This window comes from Manacus candei, unplaced genomic scaffold (genome assembly GCF_025592945.1).
Source record: "Manacus candei isolate 608988 ecotype Guabito, Panama unplaced genomic scaffold, ASM2559294v1 h1tg000050l, whole genome shotgun sequence".
NCBI classification, from domain to species: Eukaryota; Metazoa; Chordata; class Aves; order Passeriformes; family Pipridae; genus Manacus; species Manacus candei.
Genome location: NW_026138098.1, coordinates 20724292 through 20750189, shown reverse-complemented (window position 1 = coordinate 20750189; position 25898 = coordinate 20724292). Strand labels below are relative to the sequence as shown.

At 41.6% G+C, this 25898-nt stretch overlaps 2 protein-coding genes across 7 annotated transcripts in view; both read right to left on the bottom strand.

The window, feature by feature from the left end:
* Positions 1 to 8840, bottom strand: part of TM9SF3 (transmembrane 9 superfamily member 3) — a 42375-nt gene extending 33535 nt beyond the window's left edge. Inside the window, exons 1-2 of one of the 2 annotated variants that reach the window (XM_051800126.1) lie at positions 8698 to 8840; positions 473 to 668 (exon numbers count right to left, since the gene is read on the bottom strand). In XM_051800126.1, the coding sequence (XP_051656086.1) occupies positions 473 to 668; positions 8698 to 8775 (274 nt within the window). In that variant the 5' untranslated portion in view covers positions 8776 to 8840. Of the gene's footprint in view, positions 1 to 472; positions 669 to 8377; positions 8510 to 8697 lie in introns of those variants that run through there. The other variant, XM_051800127.1, reaches the window with a different exon arrangement.
* A 3838-nt stretch (positions 8841 to 12678) lies between these two features.
* Positions 12679 to 25898, bottom strand: part of PIK3AP1 (phosphoinositide-3-kinase adaptor protein 1) — a 42366-nt gene continuing 29146 nt past the window's right edge. For 2 of the 5 annotated variants that reach the window (XM_051800095.1, XM_051800096.1), the window contains exons 9-17: positions 21356 to 21451; positions 20658 to 20834; positions 19814 to 19876; positions 18672 to 18877; positions 17016 to 17088; positions 16523 to 16678; positions 14713 to 14783; positions 14422 to 14531; positions 12683 to 13591 (exon numbers count right to left, since the gene is read on the bottom strand). In XM_051800095.1, the coding sequence (XP_051656055.1) occupies positions 13537 to 13591; positions 14422 to 14531; positions 14713 to 14783; positions 16523 to 16678; positions 17016 to 17088; positions 18672 to 18877; positions 19814 to 19876; positions 20658 to 20834; positions 21356 to 21451 (1007 nt within the window). In that variant the 3' untranslated portion in view covers positions 12683 to 13536. Of the gene's footprint in view, positions 13592 to 14421; positions 14532 to 14712; positions 14784 to 16522; positions 16679 to 17015; positions 17089 to 18671; positions 18878 to 19813; positions 19877 to 20657; positions 20835 to 21355; positions 21452 to 25898 lie in introns of all 5 variants that reach the window. The other 3 variants (XM_051800094.1, XM_051800097.1, XM_051800098.1) reach the window with 3 other exon arrangements.

Below are 25898 nucleotides of genomic sequence, written 5' to 3'. Positions count from 1 at the left end.
AAGATGTTTGTCAAAGGCATTTTAAATTAGACATTGACCAGAAGGATACAATAATTAACTTTGTGTTAAGGTGGAATTTTGAGATGTTGAGCCCTTGGTACTCCCTTGCAATTGCAGAGAGTCTGCAAGTACTCAATATCAGAGGAAAAATGACATCTTCAGAATTAATAATTCCAAAATATTAATTCCAGCAAATATTTAAACACTCAAACGCAAAAAAGCTTAGTTGTACTTTTTAAAACGTAATCAGTTACTTCAGAAGCACGTATCTGCTGCAAGCATTTTCCTTCAAGGGCACACAGATGAAACCTTCACTGTAAACGCAAAAGCCAATCGCTGTAGACAACCTTGCAGGGTACAAGATACACTCAGTTGCTAGAAGCAACAAATTTTCAGTTCTTCTAGTTAAAAACCCCAAGTTTTAAGGGTTCATGTATATTTTAAGTGACTAAAGGCACTGTGAATTGCTTACCTTTAAATTTGATGTCAAGACCACTAAATTCCAATTCAACTCCTTGAAGTGCTTCCCCTAGGGTTTCATGGTAATGGCTGATGCTTTTTTTTGATCCCACGCAGAAGGGAAGAGAGAAGTATTTGTATGTTTCTTGGCGATTGTGGTAGGGCCCTACAGTATTCATCCATAAAACAACTTCCTCTTTATCTTGGTACTGAAAGATAAAGTTATTGAGTTAGATGAGTACCTGAGCAGAATAAAAATGTTCAAGAAGCTCTAATTCATGTTAACTAGCAGAGCAGGACTGTTGAATCACAGGCAACAGTTACATATAAAGACAATTGAGCATTTTTGTCTTTTGGGTGAGAGGAATTCTAGGTAAGATTTTCAGCCTGCTTTCTAACAAAAAAAAAAAAAAGCTTAGTTGATTATATAGTTTCTTAGAGCCTATCACTGAAGTATCAAAGAGAGAAGCAGAAGATGTAGAGAGCAGAAGTGGAGAAAAGCAGAAGTCTCAAAAATAAATAAGCTTTCACAAATTTTGTGGAAACACATCAGTTCAAAGCAAAATTCTGCTTATCTCCACTGAGAAAAAGGAAATATCAAGTTAATGTCTTGTTATACAAGATCTCAGCAAAGAAACTAGGTAATCTACCCACGGTGACATGTATACTGTATTTTCCTAAAATGCAGCTTCCTTTCATTTTACTAATGGTATAAATTGCATTCAAAATTCCCAGAAGACTGCAATGCCTCACAGGAGACACTAAAATTAAACTGTTGCATACCTACAGGAGCCAAGAGGCAAAGAAGTCAGACAGAAGAACTGTATTTTGATGCATTTCCAACATTCTCACAGTGAAAAAAACAGAACAGCAAGCAGTCTGGTGGCTGCCATGAAATTCTTTCTGGGAACATTCACTCTTCACTTTCCACAGCTACTCTTAGCCAGAAAAATTTATTCCTTGTCTAGGAGCCAGTAATTTTTTTCAAGCCCTTATTACTTCTGAACAAAAGTATTTAATGCCATTAATCTATCAATATTCAAATACTGCACGAATTCAGGAGAATTAAGTGATCTCAAATAATTACTTGCACTATATCTGTGTGCATCTGGATGAGGTATCAGATTTGCTGATAACTACACAAAGTCTCTCAGCCAACACAACTTCTTCACCTACTATAATTTCAACAGAATAGGAGGGACAGTGACATAACTTTTAAGGCAAAACCCCTAATTATAACCATATATACATGAAAGCACAACCACCATATAGGTTCTGATGTTTTTAAGTACAGAAGAATAAAGTACTATTTTAAGACAAAACCACAGACACAGAACACACTGGAGAAGCAAAGGAAGTCAAATGTTAATTAGCTGTAACTATTTCATAATGCACAACTGAAATACTGAATACAGCTATGCATCTCCCTTTTTAACAAATGAACAAAGGTTCTTCAACTCCATTTATTCTGAATAAACACAGCTGTACCACGAGGTTAACTCAGAAATAATTAGGTACATGTGGAATGCAATAAATTCTTCAGATGAGGTGTTTAAAAGTTTAACTCAAGGATTTAAACAAACATGCTTTGGAAAATAATTTAATCCCTTTAAACTAACACATCGTCTCTATTACAAGCCTCATCTTTTTTGTTTACAAAGATGTACAAGTCATTCCAGCTGCTTATGTGAGTGATTTCCAACAAGAAACTTAAAATCTTACCATTCTGAGCTGCAGCAGAGACCAAACATTTCTCAGTTTCACAAACCTGTCCACTAGCAGAGCACACACGTCAACACTTCTGATAGACAGAATGTCAAAGAAGGATCAAAGAAAGAGTAAACAACACAGCAAGAGAAAGTAGACATTCCTCCTCTCTTCCAGCAACCAGAAAGGTTATACCAGTGCAGCACAGTTATCCAAAGAAAGTTGGGAAAGAAAGAAAAAAGAAAGAAAAATCACAGTTCCAACTCCCTCAGCCACAGCAGCAGATAGTGGAATCTGCACTTCGAATCTGCCTCTAGCTCTTGCCAAGGTAGCACGGGACAAATTGGTCCATATCTCTTCATAGACTGTTATGTCTAGCATGTCTTCTGTTTCTTCCTCTAACAGCTGCAGAACATATTTCCAGCCCTTCCTCAAAATGGTCTTAACTTGTCAAGAGCCCACTTTAGCACTACTCCTTGTAACGAACAGCTTACATGTGAGCTCAGCTATGTCTCTGTTCAACCTTCAGTAATAGAATATGACAACATCCTTAGGTCTGTCAGTTCTTCTTTGACAGTGCCTGAATAAAGAAAGCATTGACCACTGCTATACTTAGCTGCTTGTTTCTGACCTGCTTCACACTGAGCTGGGATCTCTGCATTTTTGGAACTATAACAGAAGTGACAGAAGTGGCAGAAACCAACAGAATAAGAACATACTAGTCAAAATCTTGCTACGTTTTCTGATCCAATAATGTAACTACATTGTAATTACAACATCTGCAATAACAAAATTGGTCTTTGCTTGTCTCTTATCTGCATAGTGTTTAGCCCTCCTTCAGGGCTTACAAGTTTTTCTCACAATGACTCCAAGATGCCACCAGCCTACTCGGGAGAGAAAAGGGACCAAATCAAACATAAGCAAAGAATTCAGTCTGCATTTCTTACTTCCTCCTTTCTCATCCCACCCCCCCCAATAGGACAAGAGAAATCTGTCCAGGACTGCTACATAAACAAACACAGCCCCTCAGCCAGCCCAGGTTACACCTCACTCACTCTAAGCAGTCCTCAGTCACAGCAATTTGCAGTCCATCAGGTGCTCCCAGTGGCCTCCCCAAATCAAGGGGGCTGTTGTAAGTAAACCAGCTTAAGCAACTTCAGCCTAAATTTGGGGGTGGTGTCTAGTAAAAACTCAAGCAGATTGTCTTCTCTCTAAATTTTTTGGGGTTTGCTCATTCTCAATTATAAAGATGAGCTTTCACATTTAAACACATTTCTCTGTCATGACATATCTCATCCTTATATTCTTAGCCTAGTAGTAGGGTAATTTCGTGGCAAGAACACAGTGCTATTGAAGAGTTCAAGTTCGTGGTGTTTTGGGTTTTTTGGTTGTTTGAGTTTATTTTTCATTATTTCCTTCATAATATCAAAACACCTACAACAAATAACAGTGCCAAGATAAAGGAAAACTCTTATTTAGGCAAGACAAAGAACTACAGTATCTTGTAGGACTTTACTGTCACCTCTATATGAGGACTTCTAGGTTGAGAGAAGGTTTACACGCAACACACCTTTCAGCAAAAGGTCACACTACGAGAGAGAGAATATAAAATAAGCTGAGATGAACATAGTAAATGACAAGACAAAGAAGGTCAACAAACAAGATGCTGCAATCTGTACTGCGGTATAATTCAGCAAGCTCTTCTGGTTTCGGTTCATATAAAAGGATAATATACAGCAAATAGCTCAGAGATCCTAATTATATTCATAGACACAAGCATTTAACAACTTGGTCATAGTGCCACAATTCAGAGTTCACTGCTTCCACGTATGAGAGAAGACTACAAAACACAATTTTATTTATATTTCATTTACAGTAACTTATGAAAAAATGTAGTACTCGTTCTGTAAGTTTTCCATATTTTTCTGCACTAAGCCTAGTATCAGCTCAGTACTTTCAGCAACTATATGGAGTATATAATGATCTCTTTATAGGGGCAGCCTGAAAAGTCTCAGCAGCAACACAAGTTACCTACCATACAGCTGTTACAACCTGATTAAGGGGAGATAAACCTTCAGAAACTTTTTTCTGTAATTGCCAACCAGGTGGTGAAGGACTAACCTGCACCTCAAGTGCAACTACGTATCAGCTACAACCCTCATCACAGCTGGGGACATCTGTTCCAAAGCAGCACAATATGGTCATGCTGCCTGTACAGAGTGCTGGGCTGCAGAGATGTTGTGCATGTGCAAGCTAAAATCACGTCCAACCCATCTGTAGTGCTGCCTTGTTGCCTGAATAGATGGGTCTACTCTAGTCCCCTGCAGAACATTAAACTTGTATAAAGCTTGTGTTGCCTGACCTGGCCAAGTGTGGATTTCTTCCATGCAATACAACTACTGAAAAATTGGGAGTATGCACCACTTTGAGGCTTAATACAATTTCCATGTATCTATATGGTTTAAAAACTATTCCACCGTAGCAATACTGAAAGTGCCTTCAGCATAGTACATGCATCTTCCTTTCCTGTTACCCAATAGGACACTCATGATGTGGAAAGCAACTTTACGTCCTCTTTGCACAACTGCAGAAATTAGCATGGTAACTCTAGAAATAAACTATTTATTCTACAAAACAATTAAGGCTAGATTAAGTCAGTATACAAAAGGTTGCAAACAAGGATATGAGACTGTCAAGTTGTTGATGTTCTTTAAACCATGAAAGCACTTTGCAAAAAAAGATGGAGACAGGGAGAGGATTACAACTGCCAAATCTTATGTGATGATTCAGCAAAATAAATTCAAATCGAGACAGTTTCTTTCAGAAAGTACGCAATTTTATTCCTCTTCTCAAACTGAAGTTTGGAATGAGGCTTTCCAAAGTGTACATCTTTCAGGGAGGAAAAAAAAAGGACCAACATTATGTTACTGGCAGAGCAAAGCTGTAAAAGCAGGACAGGAAATACAAGGGGCAACAAGCAAGACTCAACTGGTAATATCCCAGGCTTATAGCCCCCAGATACTCTATCAAGCACTGTCATAGTACTCAATGCTTGCAGCTTACATCCATAGCCTATTAAACTGTGGATTTCAGCCTCATGCTCTCCTTTGGACAAAGTAGGTTATTTCTAGTAACACTTCTTCATTTCTCTCTGAATTGTAGGCCTCACCAAAATGAGGGTAGAACTGTACCAGCAGCACAGTCTGAACTACTGTACAAGCAGTACTTTTACTGTTACACTTCCTAGATGTACAAGATTGCTCAGGCACACCATGTCCTGATTCCACAACATTTATTTCACCTCTTCAAAATGGAAATGGGAGAACTTCAAAGAGGAATCAGGCTGCTCATCTGCACACAACTTCATATGCAAATAAGTCTTCTGCGTGCGCTGAAATATTTTCCACAGTGGTTCTCTAACTGACAATTCTCAGATACTATACAAAGCTCCTAATTTTATATATTAATTTTAAACAAGACTTACAGGCTGAGAGCATTAATATACTTCATTGAGGTGTAGGTCAAACAAAAATGCTTTTCTCAAACATAATAAATTAGGAATTTTGCTACACGGTATAGGCCGGGGTTTGTTTATTTTTCAGTGTTTGTCTTGTGTTTCCATGCTTACAAAAGTGCTGACAATTAAACTGAAGCAACGTTAAAATTTAAATGCTACCTACTCCTTAGACCATCCCCCACAACAAAACCCCCAGGATATTTCAGAATGCTTTTATGGTTTGTCTGTTTCATCATCAACTCCACCAAGTCTAGCAAGAGAAGATGTGAAAGCAAACCAGGGAGGAGCCCACTAACCCTGTTTCTGCAGGATCAGCATACATTGTTATAAGATCACCAGCACCCCACTGATACTATTACTTCCAAAAATAAAAGGACAACTATCAAAAAATGGTGCAATACATGCAATGAGCAAGTGTATGACATGCTCTGAAGCATGACAATAAGTTAAAGTATCAGTAGACAAGTTTTCAGTTAGTTTCTGATATATTGCTCTGTTCTGGTCTGAAGTTACACTACTGTACTGCCTTTTGACAAAGGAGATTTTAAATGCTGTGCGAAACTCCAATTTCTCTTCACTTACTACTGATTTTTAAATACCCATTTATCTTATAATTGTATTTACACTATTATTCCAAAGAAATGAAGATGTGATTTTTAAAGAAGTAATTCAACTTTAAGATAAAGGATTTAGCTCTTGGTTCAATGACACTATCCATACCTGCCACCTCCAGAAACAATAGTACTTATAGACCTAGAACTCTGTGCAGAGTCCTCTCACAATTACCTTTTACAATATTTGCTTAGAAGTCCTACAATTATGAAATAAAGGACACATATAAAACATTAACAGCCTATTTTCATTAATACAAAAATACATATTATAGCACACATCTGTATTATTTTATAAATATTGTACATATTGTAGCAGCAGCAACCACATTAAAAATATTAACCTGCTAACACAAGGCATTAAACACCTAAGACAGCACTTCTGTATGCCCAGTAGGCTCAGTACTGATAAGGCCCTGCACATCAGCAGCTAAAAGTAAACTGTGGTAAGATGCACCGACACACCTTCACCAGACAGCCCAAGTGCCTGCGCACAAGGAGCCACACACTGGAGAGTTAATAAGGAAACGGCAGCACAAATGGATGTGTATTCCCACAATAGGTCTCCAGTCTTAAAGTTAGTGAAAATTTATGCTTTGAGGTTACCAAATCCTAAATTTCCCCTCCACTCCTCCAAAAGTGAGTAGAGCCTCCAAAATGTAATAAAGCACCTTGATTACAGAAAAATTAATCTTCCAACTGTAATCATATTTAAAACGGAAATGTATTAAAATGCAGTATTTAAGGTATATTTCCTTCAGGTTCTTAATCTCAAAATCAGCATACTACTACAAAACTCTGTTCATGTTTCATTCATGCTGGTAATGCTTCCACTCCAATCTCCCATAGAACATTAAAGCATCAAAATATCTAAGCAAGGAAACAGCCTTCTAAAAAAGGTAACTGTCTTTCTACATCAACTATTCCTAACCTATCACATGACATTAATAAACTGGTCACTATGCAAACAAGAATACTAAACCAAAAGACAGTAATCATCTTGCATATTTGAGTAATTTAGAAGAAAAAAGTGACAAGCCCTTAAAAGGAATTGGTGATTTCCCCTGGTAATTGTTTAGGTAATCATTCAGAAGACTTAAAAACCATCAGAAATCACTTTTGAAGGGAGACTTCAAAACCAAATAAATTCAATGACAGCATTATGATTTTTTGTTCCCCCAGAACATTACCAATATTAATAATGAATAATCCCTCAAGTAAACCAGCCTTTAAAATAAACTCAGTGCTGTACTGAAAACCATCTCACCTCAGCGGAAAACTAACTCTAAAACACAGTCTCAGCAACAAAACTGGGACCTAAGCTTGTTCAAAGAATATCTGCTCCTTAAAAGTACTCAATATTAGCTTAACTTTTCTGCCATTAACTGCAGCACTGATAAATCCCTTTCTCTTTAAAAAAAATAAAGACAATCGTATGCAGTTTTCAATTCCTCAAAAATCCATGTAATAGGGCAACTAATTAACTACTGCTTATACAAAAACTATCAATACCGTTAATCTTAGTAAGCTTACCACAGCACACCTAGAGAAAGCTGTGTTAAGAAACTGAGCAAGTGCTCGCCAGCCAGGCTGCTCAGGAGCACTGAAAGTCCTGACAGCCAGACAGACACTGTTTAATCACAGCCACACTCCACTTGGAGCAAATGAGGATGGTTTTTGGCAAAGTCTCGTTCCAAAATCAAGTCTCAACTCATCACAGAGAACTTCCACCCTCCCACACCGAAAGCCATGGGAAATAACACTGATGTAAAACCAGAAACCGATGAAGCCCTTCCTAGAGACTCTTTTCGGGTTATACTGCAAGCACTTTAACAAAAACTATCCTCACCCCAATAGGTGAGCGCTCAAGTCAGCAGTATCGTATCACCATTTTCCTGAGGGATCCGTGTCAGTGTCCCCATCCTGCCCTCACTTCCCAGCCCATTCCAAGCTATCCCCCCCTCTCCCAAGGCGAGCTGTCCCCCGCAGCGTGTTCCCTGTCACAGCGGGGCTCTGCTCTGCAGCGAGAGCAAACATCCTCCCGGCAGGAGCAAACAGCGCTCTCCAAACAAAGCCCGCGTACCTGCCGGGGCGTTTATCTCTCCCGGAAAAGGTGGGACACCGCGCCCGGCCGCACAAGGATGTGCAAACCGGATCAGAGAGCCGGGCGGCCCTGCCCCGAGCGCCCCGCTCACGCGAGCCGGCGAGCGGGGCCCGACCCCGCGCAACCCCGACCGCCCGAGCGGCGCAGGGGGCGCGGAGGGAGCCCCGCGGGGCGGGACCCGCCCGCTCCTCCCGCGGCCGCGGCCCGTCGCCCCCCATCCCGCCCGCCGAGCCGCGCTTCCCGGGCGGCGGGGCCGCGGCCCGAGCGCCGCTCCCGAGGGAAGCCGGGCGCCGCCTCACCGTGTGCTCGTGCTCGTCGGCGCGGGCGCGCAGCGGCAGGAGCGGCAGGAGCAGCAGGAGCAGCCCCGGCGCCGCCATCTCGGGCCTCGGCGTCCCCAGCAGGCCCCGCCGCGGCACCGGCCCGCGCCCGCCGCCGACGACACTTCCGCCCCGCCCGCCACGTCACCCGCCCGCCCGCCGGAACCGCGGGGGCGCTACGGGAGCCCGGGAGCGCCGAGCGCTGCGGCCGCGCCGGGGAGGGGCCGCGGGCGGGCACTGAGCGGGCCGGGCGGGGCCCGGAGCGCCGCGCACCGTGGGCGGCGGGGCACTGCGGCCTCCAGCGTGAGCGCGGTCTGTTCTTACCCGGTTTAATTACGCCTGATAAAATTGTGACATTTTGATCGATGAAACAATCTACAGTTATTTGGGAACATCGCGGCGCAGGGCTGTGTGCGAGTACCCACTGGAGCACAAGTCCCGTGAGGAGCGGCTGGGGGAGCTCGGGTTGTGTAGCCTGGAGGAGGCTCAGGGGAGACCTTATCGCTGTAAAAATACCTGAAAGGAGGCTGTAGCCAGGTGGGTGTCGTGCTCTTCTCCCAGGCAACCAGCGACTGGACGAGAGGACATGGGCTCAAGCGGCACCAGGGGAAGTTTAGATTGGACATTAGGGAGAATTTCTTCACGGGAGGGGTGATTAGACACTGGAATGGGCTGCCCAGCGTCACCGGTGGTAGAATCACCGTCCCCGAAGGTGTTTAAGGAGAGACTCAACATGCAACTTAGTGCCGTGCTGAAGTTGACAGGCTGGTGTTCGGTCGTAGGTTGGACTCTCACAGGTCTTTTCCAACCTAATTGATTCTGTATCATACGGAGTCCCACCCTCCACACCCCTCGCACAAGCTGCAGGAGCTTTAGGGGCCGGGGGTGGGCACTGAGGCGACACAGCCACACCCGGGCCTCGCCTAAGGGAGGGTTTCCATCAGCGCTGGCTAAGATGAAGGCTGCAAACCTGCCTGTGAACTTGGAAGTCCCTCAAGCTACAAGTCCGAAGTAAAAAACCCCAAACAAATCCCCCAATCCAAAAAGCTCACACTATTAAGGATTAATTCATCAGACAACTTTTAAACTGAACATACTGTAAAAAAATTTACATACAATAAAAAAATTCAGAGGCTATCCGATGTAATATTTAAAAAAAAAGGTGGGCTACACCATCTTCTCAAATATTGCACAAGCCAACAAATAGACAACAAGGGACACAAGCAGAAGGCAGGAACTGCTCTGCTGGTACCTGCCATCCATGCTTTGTAGGAATGATGCAAAAACAGATTTTCTTGTTTACCACTGACCACCATACTTACACTAAAAGCTTTTCTCTTTGTGGTCTTACACAGTCAGTCTACCAACGTGAACATATTTCACAAGATGCGTTTATATAAAGCCTTTTCCAGATAGAGCATCTACCATATCCTGCCTATTTTGGTAGAAGGTCCCTGCAGGCAGTGACACTTGCCAAAACCTATGCAAAAGCCCTGCTTATATTACGCACACACACAAAGAAAACTTAGACAGCTTTGGTAACGCCATATGTTTCTTTCTAGTCATTGCATCTCAGTCCAAAACAGAGTAGCTTACCCTTGAGAGACAGAGAGAGGAGGCTTCAGCATCTTCAGTTTATTCAGTACTTAAGCCTCAGTCAGCAACATGGCCAGCCAGAGCCATCTGCTGCAGCAGGGTTTTCAAGGCATGTTATACAAAGAGCAAACACTTTCTCTGGGCCAGCAGCTGCCAGGTGAGTTTGGTGCATTGGTTGATACCCCCACAGCTGGCCAGGCCACTTAACTTTTACCAGCAATTTTATTATCTGTTCAGTCCTTGAACTCTAATGGCCATCAGAAACACTCTTCATTTCCTCCCTCCCAAGCATATTCTTGAGTAACCAACAATCGGTTGCATGCAGTTTTCTTCTCTGGTCTCTTCTGAGCTTCAGTTTCAGCACACTTTTTATCCCAGGTGGAAGCAACATGCACCACATGCTCACCAGCACAAATGGAGTCTACAGATACAAAGACTCCATATGTTAAGATGTAAGAGGTTTAAAGCAACTACATGAATCCAACCTTTGTGGAACATACACTTTGGTGGCTAAGCAGGGGCATCTCTGCTGGCCTGCAAGAGACTTGGAACTCATGCCTGCATCCCAATTGTTTACCTGCATTTAACAGTGAAGCCGTTTTAGTGCTGTTCCTTTTCTCCTTGATAGGGTGATAGTTTTGCAGTGATTGCTGGTCAGTGAGATCTCTAATTAATCCAGCAGAAGTGAGGCAGGAATGGCTGAGACTACAGCTGCATCTTCAGTTTCCCTCCCTTAGGCATTGCAGAAGGGGCTTGAACAGAATGCATTTATAATATGCCTCAGGTCCAGCTGTCCCAGCTCACCTCTCCTCCAAAGCAGTCCCACTAGCATTTGATTTTGTATGATAGGTCAGGTCAGAGTAAGGAAGTATCAGAGCTTCAAATGGGACAGGGACTGAAAGGCTACTTATGAGCTGCTTTTCAGCAATTCAGATATAAACCATCTTACCACAGCACTAACAATAAAAATCCAGTTCACAGACATGTTATCAGGATTGTGCAAAGGCAACCCCTTAAGTACGGTACATTAAAAACTAGCTTGGAAAGATGGATCCCTGGACTGCTTCAGTCCAACAGCTTTGAAAGGAAACCTTCTGCACGATACACTTTTATATTTTTCTCTTAATTTCCTGCCTTATTACAGTTTTCCCCACATCCTACAATTTTACCTTATACTGTGTCTGACAGATGTGGAAGCAGATAAATTCCTCTTATCACATCATGTCTCCAAGCTCTGGGACACAGCTGCAGCCAGCACTAAGGAGATGGGGAATTTTTAAACAAAACCAGGGAACTGTGTGCAAACCAAAGCATGGGACAGCTGAAGACAATCAAGCTGCTGAATGTCCTCTTTTGGTTTATTTCATTTATCCCAAATTCCTTCATTTATCCTTGCTACTATTTTCCTCATTTCAGCATCAAAACCTCCTTCCCTGCTTCCAATTTGACCTAATAGTGGTGGAAACCTTGTTTCATTCAAAGGGGAGCACAGGAAGGCAGCTCCCACCTCACCATTCCCCTGACAACTGCGAACAAAGAGCAAACTGTCAGTGAGAGTCTATAGTGCCAGAGTTACTGGAGAAGGCACTGAGGTCCTTTAAATAAGGAAAAAAACCCAAACAGAAAGATGCCTCTGTAGCTATAGGCTTGCAGCACAACACCCGCACCCCTCTACAATCAAAAGAGAGGGTATATAAACTGCATTTGGAGTCATACACTGTGATCTTAATGCATAGATGGTATTTAGCATATGCCTATATCCCTGAAAGCAGCAGGGGCTTCTCCACCTTTATTCAGTGCTGGTTGAGTCACAGTTGCTGTCTTGTCACTCCTGCAGCTTCACACATTGGGTTTGCCACCCTGCCACCACTGCAACTCTGTGACCTGATCGGACAGAAGCTTTATGTGTCCTACCTGCATCTGAGGGATCACTTAACACAGGTGTATTTATGTCTTTTTCAGGGCTGGGAGAGGGAGAATGGCTTGAAAACCAAGTAAGTAATGTTGCTGAATTCTCTGCCCTGATTGTTATCTTGAAGAATTCCCATCTGTGTCACTCTTGGACAACCAGAGACCTATACTTGCCCCAAGGGCCAGGATATGCACAGAAGATTTCAAGGTCTGGAAGAGAGCCAAACCAGGAAGCTTCCTTAAGTTTGTAAGCCCTCAGGCAGAAAGAAGGCTGGACACAGCTGTTGTGGATTCACATTGCTAGAAAGGAACTGTAGAGCAAGCAGAGTCCAGCCCCCAGGCTGCCTGTTTCCACTGCAGCCAACTAAAACACAGCTGGTATTTGTGAGGTGTGTGCATTGATAATTGGAGACTCACTGAACTATTTCTGAGCATGAAGTGAAATGCCTTCATATTGCTTCTGTGATGACCACATGTAAGAGATACAGAACACAGTACTGCCACCAGTTCCTTCCTCTAATTTGAGAGGCCAGTCATGTGATTTTGTTACACCATACCCACCCCCTCCACAAAAAAAGGTTTAAGTACAGTTGGTTTGTGATACAGCAGGTTCCTTACCAACTACCTTGGAAATTTTCATGTTAAACGCAGCACACACAACCCCTTGTTAATGTCTGTCCTCTTCAGGGAGGGAAGGGAAAGGAAAAGGCATTTTCAAGGCTGTATGCAAAATACATTCTTCAAGACAGACAATTTCTCATCCTCCCGTGGTTTAATGATTGCTGGAGGGGGATGCCATACCTTCTGAAAGGTCAGTATATCTGTGCCCAAAATGTTTTGCCTAACAGCAGTATATTCACCTGCTCCTGCTGTCATGAGCATTCTTCAAACAACTCATTTTCTTTAGTTTTTCAAGTATGTTTTCCAGTCAAGCCCTTGTAGACCATGTTGAGGGTTTTAGTAACAATGCTTATCAGCATTTAGTTCTTAAAAGGACACGTGTGCTTTCTTGGTCAAAAGGAAACTTCATGTCGGTGCAGGGCTCCCAAGACACACATCAGCATTCTCCTTCCCAACCATGATACTTTTTCATGAAGCCCCAAAGCACCAAAATTCTTCCAACTAAAAAATGTTATAGAAGGCCAAGAAGTCTCAGTGAAAATCATGGGGAAAGTCACCAGAGCTTTAGGGAGGAGGAAAGGGATGAAAACATTTTGGTCCTGCTTATAAATAATTTAAGACAGCCAAAAAATATCTGTACAAACACATGTATAAACAGAAAAAAAATCTCATATTCCAGAGATGTTGAGAAATTCAGCGACCTCTTGGTGGTACAGGTGGAGGATAAAAGTCTTCACAGCTTACAGGCCTATAAAAAGACAGAGAATAAAAATGCATGCAAAAATAGTAGAAAATAGAGTTCTGGAACAACACGTATGCAATAACATCGTATGTGAGAATACTGTACAAGTAATAGTCATATAAGAAGAAAAACAGGCTATCAGTGATTCAGCAACAGAGCAGATGCCAAGCTGCCAAAGCCCTGTTCCTGTCAAAGCTATTTCTTCTGCTCTTCATCTGCAGTAATTCTACTATTACTGTAAAGAGATACTATAATACTTGGTTGGAGTAAAACTTTGATAGTATGGTAGCTTTCTCCTGAACATTGTATGAAAAGCAATAGGAAGAGATGAAAAGATTCTAAGTCTTTTTTCCAACAGACTACAGATAAATTCCAAATATATTCCTTGCCAGAGCCAAGCCAACATACAGAACTTGCTGCACCCACACAGTGGTAATTACTGCTTTAGCAGTTGGAGAATTTTATTAGTATCTGTACTGAGATAGCTTTCTGGGGCTTGGACTTCGTAGACTTGCACCGGTTGGCCTGTTTGGAATGTTTACAAGTTAAAGTTAGTGGTGTCGTGCATGAACCTCAGTGACAGCACTGCAGTAGGAATGTTACCAACTAGGAAACTGTGAGGTTTCCAACTAGGAAACTGTGTAATACCTCCAGGTATTACAGATGAGAAACAAGGATCTTACAATTCCTAACAGTGTGTGTTGGACAGATAAGAGTCTGGTAGATTTTGTTCAAAGACACACTTGCTTCCTGCCCTGCTGCCAGCCTCACTTTCTGTCCAAGGCTTCCATATGGATTCAGGGAAAACTCATTTTTGAGCTGCCTTTTAGCTTTACCTGCTTGCACCTCGAGGAGGCACTCTGGGAGGCCTTTCTGGGAAAGGCAGCCTCTCTGCTTGGTGGGCAACTGGGCTGCGGCTTCTAGTTGTTTCTGGGACTTCATTGTCCTACAAAACAAAAAGAAGTGTTTACAGACCAGCAAAATTTGGTTCTTGCTAGCTTCACAACAGAAGTGGCTACATTTTTCCATTTCTGCAAATGCAGTGCCATCTCTGAGCTCCTTTTTTTTGCATGAAAACAAAGCCATGTACTTAAGAACAGCCGTATATAGCAGAGGTGAGAGCTTACCTCACTGTCCCCTTCCATCCCACTGCTGACACTCAGTATGCTCCGAGTGCTGGAGCGGTTACTTGCACTACCTAGAGTGAGTAAGCAAGACAAAACAAACTGATTATTAAATTCTGGTGATTTAACTGCAAATCACTAACTCAGGGCTCTTTTAACCTCATGCTTAACTCTTGCACACATAATTTAATGCTTCTTTAATTTATTTCCACTGTTATTTTTTACATGTTCAGGATCCAAAGAGCAGCATTGCATACAACACAAACCACAGGGCCACGCTATTAATTATGCTTTCTTTCTAGAAGATTTCTGCCCTATCTAGATCCAGTCTTCTGTTAAATACTCACAAGCATGGTTTAACTGAAAAGATCTGGTGCCAATATCACCTGGCAAGTCAGGCAAATATTTTCACAAGGGTTACACACCCAGCATTTATGGATATTTAAATTATTAGTCCCCATATCTTTAACAACTGCATGAAGGTAGACAGCTCTGAGCACTGTCACATATTTATTACTGGAATAAGTGACTGCTTGAGAGGTTATTGTTCCAAATAGGTACTTACCACCTCCTCTCACAACAACCCTCTCTCATTGCAAGAATGTTTCCTAGTCTGTTTCCAAGCTAAAATGACAAGTTTGTTCATACAACCTTCAGCAACCATCTATACAAACCCATTTAACTGTCATGGACTCAGAGGACGGATTGTTTTTGCAATCAGTCATGCCATCTCCAAAAGTGACAGCAACTCACAAACATATCCTACACTGTTATGGTTGGTTTCAGTCATAAACAGATAATGTTCTATAGGACTGTGAAATACTGGGACACTAATGTTCAGAAACCTCTATACCGAAATGGTAGCTAGAGGTTTTCTCCTAAGATGCAGTCCTCCTCCCTACTAGCTTTGGTAACATAACTCTCTTTATCAGCTGGTACAAACAGAAGCACTTAAGAGTGCTAAATACTGTGGTATGGTCCAATTCTCACAGTCACACTATGAGAAAGAGCACCAAGCTGCACACAGAGAACTCTGCAGACTCTTAACATTTCTCTCACAACTGCTTGTATGCAAGTTACTGGTTCAGTCAGCTTCCTCTGGCACCTATTCTTGATGTGTGCCAGCTATATCTTGCCAAGAGTCAAAGGCAGTAATCTCACTGGGACTCAGTTTTCCTTTCAGAGGACCAAAATGATCCTAATGCTTTCTGCAAGAATTGCTCAGTCTGCAATAAGAGCAAGAATGCAGGGATTTAATTTGCACGAATTAAACCTAATGAAAACCAAAGATAATAAAAATGTGCTGACTGTCCAAGTCACTCAAGAGGTCCCACAGTTACCAATGAAAAATGCTGTCCTTTTTCTACAACAATTGAGGAAATGACATGCAGAGACTGGTTTCCAGCCTGAAATATGAATATGCCCTTCAGGCCAGAAGAGCACACAGCCTGCTGACAGTCACAGCACGGGAGCATCCTTTTCAATAAGAGAGCAGCTGCCATCTACTCTTCAGAACTGCAGACAGGTGGTATGCCTTCCCCAGGAAGACTCAAGGGAATCTTTTGCTCAGCTTTCAGGTTCTTCTCCTGCAGAGATGCACACACAGGATGCCCAAACCACTTGATGTACACCCAGAGTTGCTTTTACAGTTTTGAGAACAGCCAACCTGAGGCATGCAGGGTTTGGGGTGGCAGTGTCAGTGCTGAGATTCAGGAACAGAAGTCCTGTCCCTGAGCTGACTCGAGGGTCAGGCTGGGGAATTGTTTTCCATCCAGCTTTCCTGTAGAGAGGGTGACACTCAGGGCTTGCTTACTTGTTGTGCTGGATGTGCTTTCTGTTTTCCAGTCTCCTCGCTTTAACTCCTTTTTTGATGGAAAAACGTTTTTCCTGGGGGTGTATTCATATATTCCACATTCTGGTCTCCCCAAAGTATTATAAGAACGTCGAATGGGTACTGTAATTTCTAAATCTAGAAGGGAAAATGAACAGCTCAGAAGGATCTATGCAATTATAGCCTCTGAGAGACAGTTTTGCACTTAAGAACAAAGTTAAACACAAATCACATAAGGGCAATCATAACTATACATGAATGAATCAAGATGCACTCCACAGATGTGGGCATATTTTCCTTGTCTGTGAAACTGAGGAGTAAAGAAACTTCCCTATGCTTTTGCCAACTGGCACATGGATGTGCATGTTAAAATATCACAGAAATACAATATACACAGACATATTTCTGCCTGAAGAGCCTATTAATATGGTTAGGTGCTTCATTACCAGAGAATGTGTGAATCAGAGACTGTTACCTGCACTTTTGTCTTTTTTTTGCTTCTCCATTTGCCTCCTGGTTATGCTGTCTCGTAGACGTTTCAGATTTTCCTAGAAACATCACAAGATATGTTTTTCAGGGCTTTGGCTAAAGGAGGATGAGCAGCTTTCTGACAAAACTAATATTATATTTCATCTAACTTTGCAGCCAAGCTGTAACAAAGCCTGCTAGACCTGGCTGAAGTCCAAACCATGTCAACAGGTTTTAATCTATTCCCTTCAGAAACCCATGTGTGCCTTTCAGAAGCCAAGATTTTTTAGATGTTCATTGTGTACATTAAGGTCAAGTTCACACACTCAGTTGCAGATAAGCAGCACACTGGGTGTAGAACTCTCTCTGTTTTCTGTTTGCACTGTGACATTGGCACAGAAACAAGACACACAATCAACTAACTGCAAAGTCCTTTCTGTACTAATAAACAGGTAATTCTGACTGCAGGGACAGAAAAGGCTGCCACGCATCCCAGAGTGTGAGGGACAACTCAAAGAATTCAGGACATCCCCAGTGAAGCAAGAGGGGACACCTGGAAATGTAACTGGGAGCAAAGTTTCTTCACCATTGTGTGGCAGCATACTGCACCTTACAGTATGAAAAGGTGGGTAGAAAAAAGACAACTTTTTTCAGTAGGGAAATATGTACATATCTGAGAGGAAATATGGTAGAATCAGTGGAAAAGCAAGTGAAACAATTGCTGTACCATGAAGCAAGATTTGAAGCAGAGACTTTGAAAGCTGCTCGTGGGATGGGGCACAGAGCATACCACTTCATCTCTTCTACAGACAACTACTAAAGTAGCACTGTGTTCTTCACTCACAGGAGAAGGGATTCCTCTGACTGTTTCTGCATAGAGAAGATCCTTCCAAGTGAGAATGAGGAGGAGAAAAGCCTTGACTTTTTCTGACAGCTTCCAAAACAACGTCACACACTGGAGACCAGCACCTCAAGTATGAGAGCAGACTGCCACAGCACGAGCAAAAGGCTCCAAAAGAAGCAAGTAGTGGTTTTAAAGAGGGAGCCTCTAACTTAAGAATGAAAATTTTAAACTATGACTGCTAGTTACATCAGTCATTATGCTGCTGCTGCCAACAAAATTACTCCTTCATTCAGTTAAGCCACCCAAACACCCTGCTTTTACTAATGACTGTTGCTAGACCTTGCCCAGCTGCAAAGAACAGTCCTGGAGCCATCAACAAACACCCAGGGAGGGATCAGACCATCTACCAGCTAGGACTTCACAGCCAACACACCATCTGGGACACAGTCTTCACTGATCTGAAATGGATGAGAACTGACAAGCTAAATGTTCATCCCAGAAGTCCCCTGCCAGCAGGTAGCTGTTAGGTGACCTCTGGAAAGGTAATTCAGCCAACTGGATTTGGTCCAATTCGTAGTGCACAGATCTCCAAAAACTAACAGTACTACTGCAAGACAAACAGATCTGCATAACAGCTACCTGCTTGCTGCTGCCTGGCAACAGCCCCTCCATGTCAGGAGAGAACTCTGCTAGTTAGCAGAGTTAGCAGTTAGCAGTCTTCCTGCTCCAACTGGGAAAGAAATGTACCTGCACTGAAACAGCTTGTGATACAACCTAGAGAGACAGATGTATTTCTTAAACAGTAGAGTAAGTCTGTACCTGCTGGAACCGGAATGATTCTGATCTCTTTTTCTGATTCAGTTGCCACTCCTTAAAATGAAGTACAGCTTCATCCACAGTGAGTATGCCCATTTTCACTTGCTCCTGTAATGTAATCAGCTGCCGTTGGCCTGGGGTTTTCATTCCGGCAAATGGATCATATATGCTTGATTGAGACAGGTCCCTTACAGGCCTGACTATTGTCTCTGAAGAGAGAACACCACCAAAAGTATTATTGAACTTGTGGCATCTGCCTTCCTCACTGAATAGAAAGAGCTCAAGCACCCTCGATATAGCAGAGATGCAAAACAAAAAAAAAATTATCAGTATTACAGACTGAATGTTTTCTAAGAAGTGTTTTGTTCTTAGGCCATCCTGCTACTCCTTAGGGCTAAAAGCCCAGCTGAGAGGCAGCCTTGTACACAGATATTTCCTGGAGATCATCTCTGTTCTTAAAAACATAATTTAAGTGAACATCACATAATGTATTCCTTAAAGTGCTCAGCTTCCTCAGCAATCCACAAAACAGAGCTTTCATCTTGGCAGTCACAAACCTAGACTCTTCCTAGGTAATTTGTACAGCATAAGTCCAGAAACTGAAAACTCATTCTACTGATGCTGGCATTTTGTAACTCATTTGTAACATAAAGAGGAGTTCCCAACACATGAGATAAAAGCTTAGATGTGGTACCTGGCACTCTGATAGTGCACAGGATAAGAAGTGAAAGTATGAGAACAGAGGTTTGGAGGTGCAGAGAGCAATGGCAATCGGTTCACTAGAAGTGAAATCACGGGATAATGATTAACAAGGAGTGGCTATATACAGAATATTAAAAGAGGGACATCATTTGCATGAAGTAATATGGTTCACATCATAAAAAAGGACTTCAATGACCATTATGATCCTGACTGAGGATAAACTCCAAGACAGGGGATACATGTAGAGTACATGATAAAAAGATATAGTTAGAAAAGTTTCCAATGTCACATGAGGTCAAAAAGGTTGGGTCATTCATAAAGGACTATTATCCCCAGAGCTTTGTAAAACAGTCTTTTCTGTCATATTTCATGCAAATGAAGCTATCTCAGCAGATCTGCTTTTGGACTACTGGAAGGATTTTCAGAGTGAACTTCTGACTTACCTTTCTTAATCCTTCCTCTAGGGACATAAAGATTCTCAGGTCTTTGAGCTTTCTGTGCAAAAACTGCAAAACAAACCTTCTTTAGATACTGAAATGCATCTCATGAAGACAGAAATAGCACGGATGAATATGGGAAGCACACAATTCTGTAGTGCATTACAGCTTCTGTTACCCTACTAAGTCCATTAAAGAAAACAAAAGATCTGTACAGAAGAATTCCCTTTCTATTGACCGCAAAGAATTTAGCCCAGTCACCTCTAAAAGAAATCTGGACATGGTTTCCCCATAATCCTGCAATGGGAGGAAGGAGAAGTCACTGAAATTACTCTCTGACATGGTACTGTGGTTCTTGTGAGAATGTTTGTGAAATATGAACAAGATTTCCAAAACTGTCTAGCACACTAAGAGGCACAATCTTCTTTAATTTCAATTAAACCCCGTCTCAGAGGGAGATCATGCCCTATATAAATGTGATTGAATCAATGATACTATTACAGAACAGCAATGTCTCAATTTATTAGCTTGATTGTGTCCTTATAATATCAGGATCTTTCCTTTGTAGTTGGATTTGTTTATACCATTTGGGGGTAATCTGTCATCCTACTTCTTTCATTAAGAGCAAGCTCAGGTCACAGTCTTGAGATACAATATCCTCATATTTTCAGAGTAGACAGAAGATGAAAAATAGATGAAATTGGATCTCAAAGGTGGTCCAACTCCAGAGTCAAATAATACAGGGATCTCAAAAAGTGTAGGCTTTCTTGGCATTTATTTGGCAACTGAAGCCCATGTCAATGCCATACTACAGTTGACTAGTCTACATTTCCACTGGTACCCAACTCACTTTTGGAGATGTACAGCTCATTGTCTGGCTGTGGAGAACTAGACTCTGGTCTTGGAACAGGGACTGGAGGTCTGTTAGCCATTTCCTGTGGAAAAGTATCTTGTTCCACTGGGTAGTATACATCTTCACCACATGGCTCATAAACTTCCTCTGAATCTGGCACATCCATGCTACCGCCTACAACAGAGTACAGTTTGTAAGAATAACAACCTGGTCACTTCACTGAACACTGGACCCCTCCAGATGCATTATGTACCACATTTTTACCAAGCTGGCCATTTCACAGGCAAAAGCATCCAGTTCTGCAGTGACTTTAGTGTGCCAAAGCCCTTCAGGACAGGACTTGACTTGATAAAGTCATGAACATCTAGTAGCATGTAACTGTTTGCCACTAAACCTGTATCACCTGTTTTGGTGAAGAAATAGTGAAAAACCTCCTAACTCTTTTTAAGAACTTGAAGAACAATTAGTTTAATTAATTCCAGTTAATTGACATACTATAGTTAACAAATCAAACAGAGCACTGGTTTCCAAAAGCTATTTATGATAGCATACAAAGTACTAAAGAGAATTGTTCCTTTGTCTGAAGCAAGCAGTGTGGACTATCTCCTATCCTTAAGAGATTAACGAGAAATCTCAAATTCTATTTAATTGCTTTAACTGTGCTGCTGCCATCCCTCCCTCCAAACAGATCTCACCTTCTAAAAACCTGCGGAGCATGGAGTCTTTTGTAGTTAAAGAAACTTCATCTCCAGCAACTGGAGTGTCTGGTTTGGACTGAAGCATCTCTACATCTGAAAAAAAAAATCAGAATTATGAACCTGTTAATTATATCCTTAAATGTGTGGAACAATGTAATATAATATAATATAATAAACTGATGTGGTATTTCTGACTGGACCTTTGGTTAGTGGTGACGACCAAAGAAGAAGCTGGGCAACTGACCAGACATGTTCCTCAAAAAAGGTTTCTGAGTTGCCATGTTCAGTCCACTCTGCACAAATCTTTTCCAGCTGTCTGTTGCTTACACTTGAGGGTGACTAACACTGCTGTTGAGAAGTTCTGACAAGGCTTCAAGCAGGCACCGAGTATTGGTTACTACTGAGAGTATGTTGGGCAGATTAAAGTTTTGGCCTCTGCACAGGGCTCTCGAGAGGAAACCTGTGATTTTGCAAGGCAAGACATTAAAGGCAATTTTCCCATGACCCAGAAAATAGTGTTTGTTTTGTTTATTAGCTAAAAGTCAAAACAGTTGGCTGAGTTAATTAGTTAGTCTGGAAGGTGTTTAGGGGGTCAGATGATAATCCAGTATTGAGGAAGGAGTGACAGCAAACAGTAAGATACCTTGTTAATTCAGTGTTTTACATGAAGAATTCTGATTTTTTTTAAAAAAAGGGTCAACCTCAATGTAACCCTAAAACTAATCCTAAAACTAAATGTTAGGTAACCATGCTCCTAATGATATTAAAACCAAGACTGATTACTAAGTGAATTGTTGAGGCATATCTATTACTGTGTCATAATTCTATTGCTACATAAACTAGACGGTTTGGGTTATATGCGAGAATATGAAATATTTTTATAAATGTATTTTTATATTTTCTAATATTTCTCATTACTTTCCTGTAAAGCTGCGATTATGAGAAAGGAATAAGAATATGCCAGCAAGATTTTGTGTTTGGTTTTTTTTTCATTTTTTTTTTAAATCAAATCAATTAAATTAAATCAAAGGACTCACTGACAGTCATATGAATGCACTCAACCTAGATTTAACTTCCCAGGAATACCTCCAGCATAGCCACAGCACTACTGCATGCTGTGTGGACTAACCACACCAGCAGCTTCTTAAGAGCTCTGCTGTCCGTGCCATGTTGCATGCTGCTGGAGCTAATCTCCTCACCATCAACTAAATAAAAGTTCATGTAAGTGTCACTGCATTACATGAAAGCACAGATTTGACATTTGAGCACGCTGAAGAATCAGCACTGTAGACCTGAAGTTTTCTGTAGAGCCATTTTTCCACCTTATAGCCACTTTGATTATTTTTAACTTAGCTTTTAGAAATGAACCTGTAGCAAACACCGGCCCAGAGGAAAGCCACTTCTTTATGGGTTTGGGGGCAGAACAGAACATGACAGGTGTGCAAAGTTCCTTTCATTCTCTGTGTAGGAAACAGTGTCTTCCCAGTTTTGGCTGTGCTCCACAGGATTACTAAACCATCAGTGCAGAGTATTGCAGGTTTTGCTTTCTATCACATAGTATAGTTAAATTAATCAGCTAACTAGTTCTCCTCAGAAGACAAGATTGCCACCTCGCTGCCTTCTTGAACACAGGCCTGTTGCATGCAGAGGAGACCTAACACCTCATCCATATACCATAACTGAAAAGAATTTCTCCAATTTGTAAGTGACACCACCTGCTCCACTTGCTGCAAAAACAGGCTAGTGAGACAGAAGTGACAAGAAGGTGGCACACACAAACGGGTATTACAGGAAAGGTCACCAGATTTTCCTGAGGCTACTAGGGAAAGCTGGTCTGAAGGGTTAGCAGGAAGAGGGTTAAGCAGTTCCTAGAAGTCAGAATTTAGTAGCTAAAAGATATTTATTCAGAGACTTTCAGTTTCCCTTTGCAAGGTTTAAAGCTGCAGAAGGGAGCTCAACCGACCTGCAAACAGACATACAGAAGATGGATTATGACCTATAGACCCTTCACAACAGCTAAAATATCCATGTGTGGGAACCCTTTAGAAAGTAGGATCACCCTTCCCCCTGTAAACATTTGTAAACACTAGATGCCAGATATTCCTGCACACAAAGCAAGCTACCTCTTTACAGAGACCAGTCCTTCATTATGCAAGACAAAAGATTCAATGTGTTGGCATAAATCACAACTCAGAACTTTATAAGCAGTTATATTTTTGTGCACAGTTCTCTCAGCTTGCTTGAGGATGACAAAGGTTAATGTTTCTTCCATTAACTAAGGCAAAAATAAAAATCAGTGAGAACAGTGCTGGAAGTTTGGTCTCAATAAAATGGTGGAGGAGGGAGGGAATATGCAAGAGAGTAGAATAAGGGCATCATGACTTATTCATATGTGAACTAACATCTATTCTTTAGGTGTTAGAGGTCTGCAAATTACAGGACAATGGACTTTAGTCAGCTGAAACTCTCTAGGTTAAAGGATTAAATCTCTGCATGAAACACACTATACAGAGTCTGAGTGTCCACACAGTTCATTAATATAGAAACAGTGTTATGAGTCCAGATGTTTCAACCAGCTCTCAGCTACTGTCAGTGTCAGACCTTGGACAGTGGGAATTCAGCCTAACTCTTTCCCTAAGTAAAACAACATAACACCACACACAAACCACACTGTTTAATCTTCACACAAATCAAACAGGTTTTCAGCACTTTGAAGAGGCCTTGCTCTCAGAGTTCCTCCTGTGCTCAATTGCAGCCTACTCAAAACACTGTTTTGCAAAAATCAGCAGGAGGTGCTGGTGAAAGGAAAGCAGAACAAGGAAAGCACTTTATCTGATGCTGTGGTTCCCAGTACCAGCCCGATATGATGGAGGCAACCCTCCCTTTTTGCTGTCCAGCTACTGTGTGACTCATCTAAATTACATTTACCTGCAACCTGCACAAATCTGGAAAATTATATTTAACTGTATAAGTATTTTAAAAGTGTAGTAAGAGTGAAGCATGAGGGGAGTGCTCTTTTGAGGAAGGAACAATCAGATTAATGATAAAAAAATTATAGAAGGCAATTCAAACTCCTCAATAAAGAACAGCAAATTAGGTACAGCAAGAGCTAGTGAGGTCCCACTGATGTGCTTAGGAATACTTTATGACCTACACTGCTCAGGGCATTATATCAGCCATTAAAACCTATCTGGGAAAGAATGCTCCCCTTCAGAGGAGGGGAAGCAGTGTTCTGTAGATGAACAAAACTTTTCCATTTTTTTATCAATTATTCCAAACCTTAAAGGCACAACTAGCAATGCAACACAGGCGTGTGCAACTTAAGCAGTGTCAGTTTAAGCAAAACTGGGCCCTTGCACAGCTTCTGCACTTTCTCTGAAAATGTTTTCCCAAGACCAAATGCAGAGAGAAAAAAAAATATAAAATTGCGTTGAAAAATCAGAAGTGTGAAGAAAAATACAACAGAACACTCTGGTATCCAAGTATTTGCTACTACTTTTAACTCATTACAATGGCTCCAGTCCTGTGTTACCTTATTCTCAAACCAGTTCCTGCCAGACAAATTGACCCTCTGGTATCTAACCTTCCTTTGATCAGTCTCTGAAAAGCTGAGGTGGAAGCCTGCCTTGACCACAATAAATAGGCACACTGCCACAGTATGGCTACACTTAAAATAGCCCAGGTATTGTCCTCTACACCACAGTCATATCTATTCACATAAGAGTAGTTATTAGAGAAAGTACCTCAGTAGAAGTTAATTATGATTTCCTAGGGAGTTTTTCATCCTCACAAACCTTTAAGTCAGTACAAAAGCTTGAATCCTTTATTTGTGATGGCAGTTCTAAACCAGCCAGCACTCCCATTAATTTCAGTGGGGGTTTGCCTGTGTATTGTTTGTGTTCTAAATAATAATGAAACACTTTTAACTTTGAGAGAACCAATCTAAGCGTCAAGAACTGTGCCAATTTAAACTTACCTGTTACAATACAGGTAGTTTTTAAGCACTTTTCAGACAAGCTGTAAATATTCTTCAGGCAAAGACTAACAGACTACATAAGAAAAACAGAGAATTTCAATAAAAGACTCCTGAGTAGAAGGCAGCAGAGCTTTGTGTGCAGAGGCAACATACTAGAACTCCAGAAGAAGCAGGAGAGGCTTTTCAGAGTCCAGTTCAAAAGTGATAAAATACAGGGAGCTTGATTTGCGTACATGAAAGAAATTAATATCCCCTGCATAGTTTCTGGGAGATATGGGCATTTCGGGGCTTGAAGAAGACAAGTTGAGCTTAGTAGTTTTAAGCATGCTTTTTCCCCCTGCACAGGCTTTGTCAATCAACTCCATTCAGCTGTGTACTGATTGCAGGCAGAGCTTGCTAACATCTACAAACTCACCCCCATTACTGCAAACAACAGCAGCTTTGTTTCTTACAAGTCCAACCCGACTTACTGCTTATCTCCACCTGAAGGCAGAACAATCCTGGTTTTGGTAGCAAAATTATCCCTGCAGCGACCAAACAAAACTTCTCAGAGAAGAATCTATG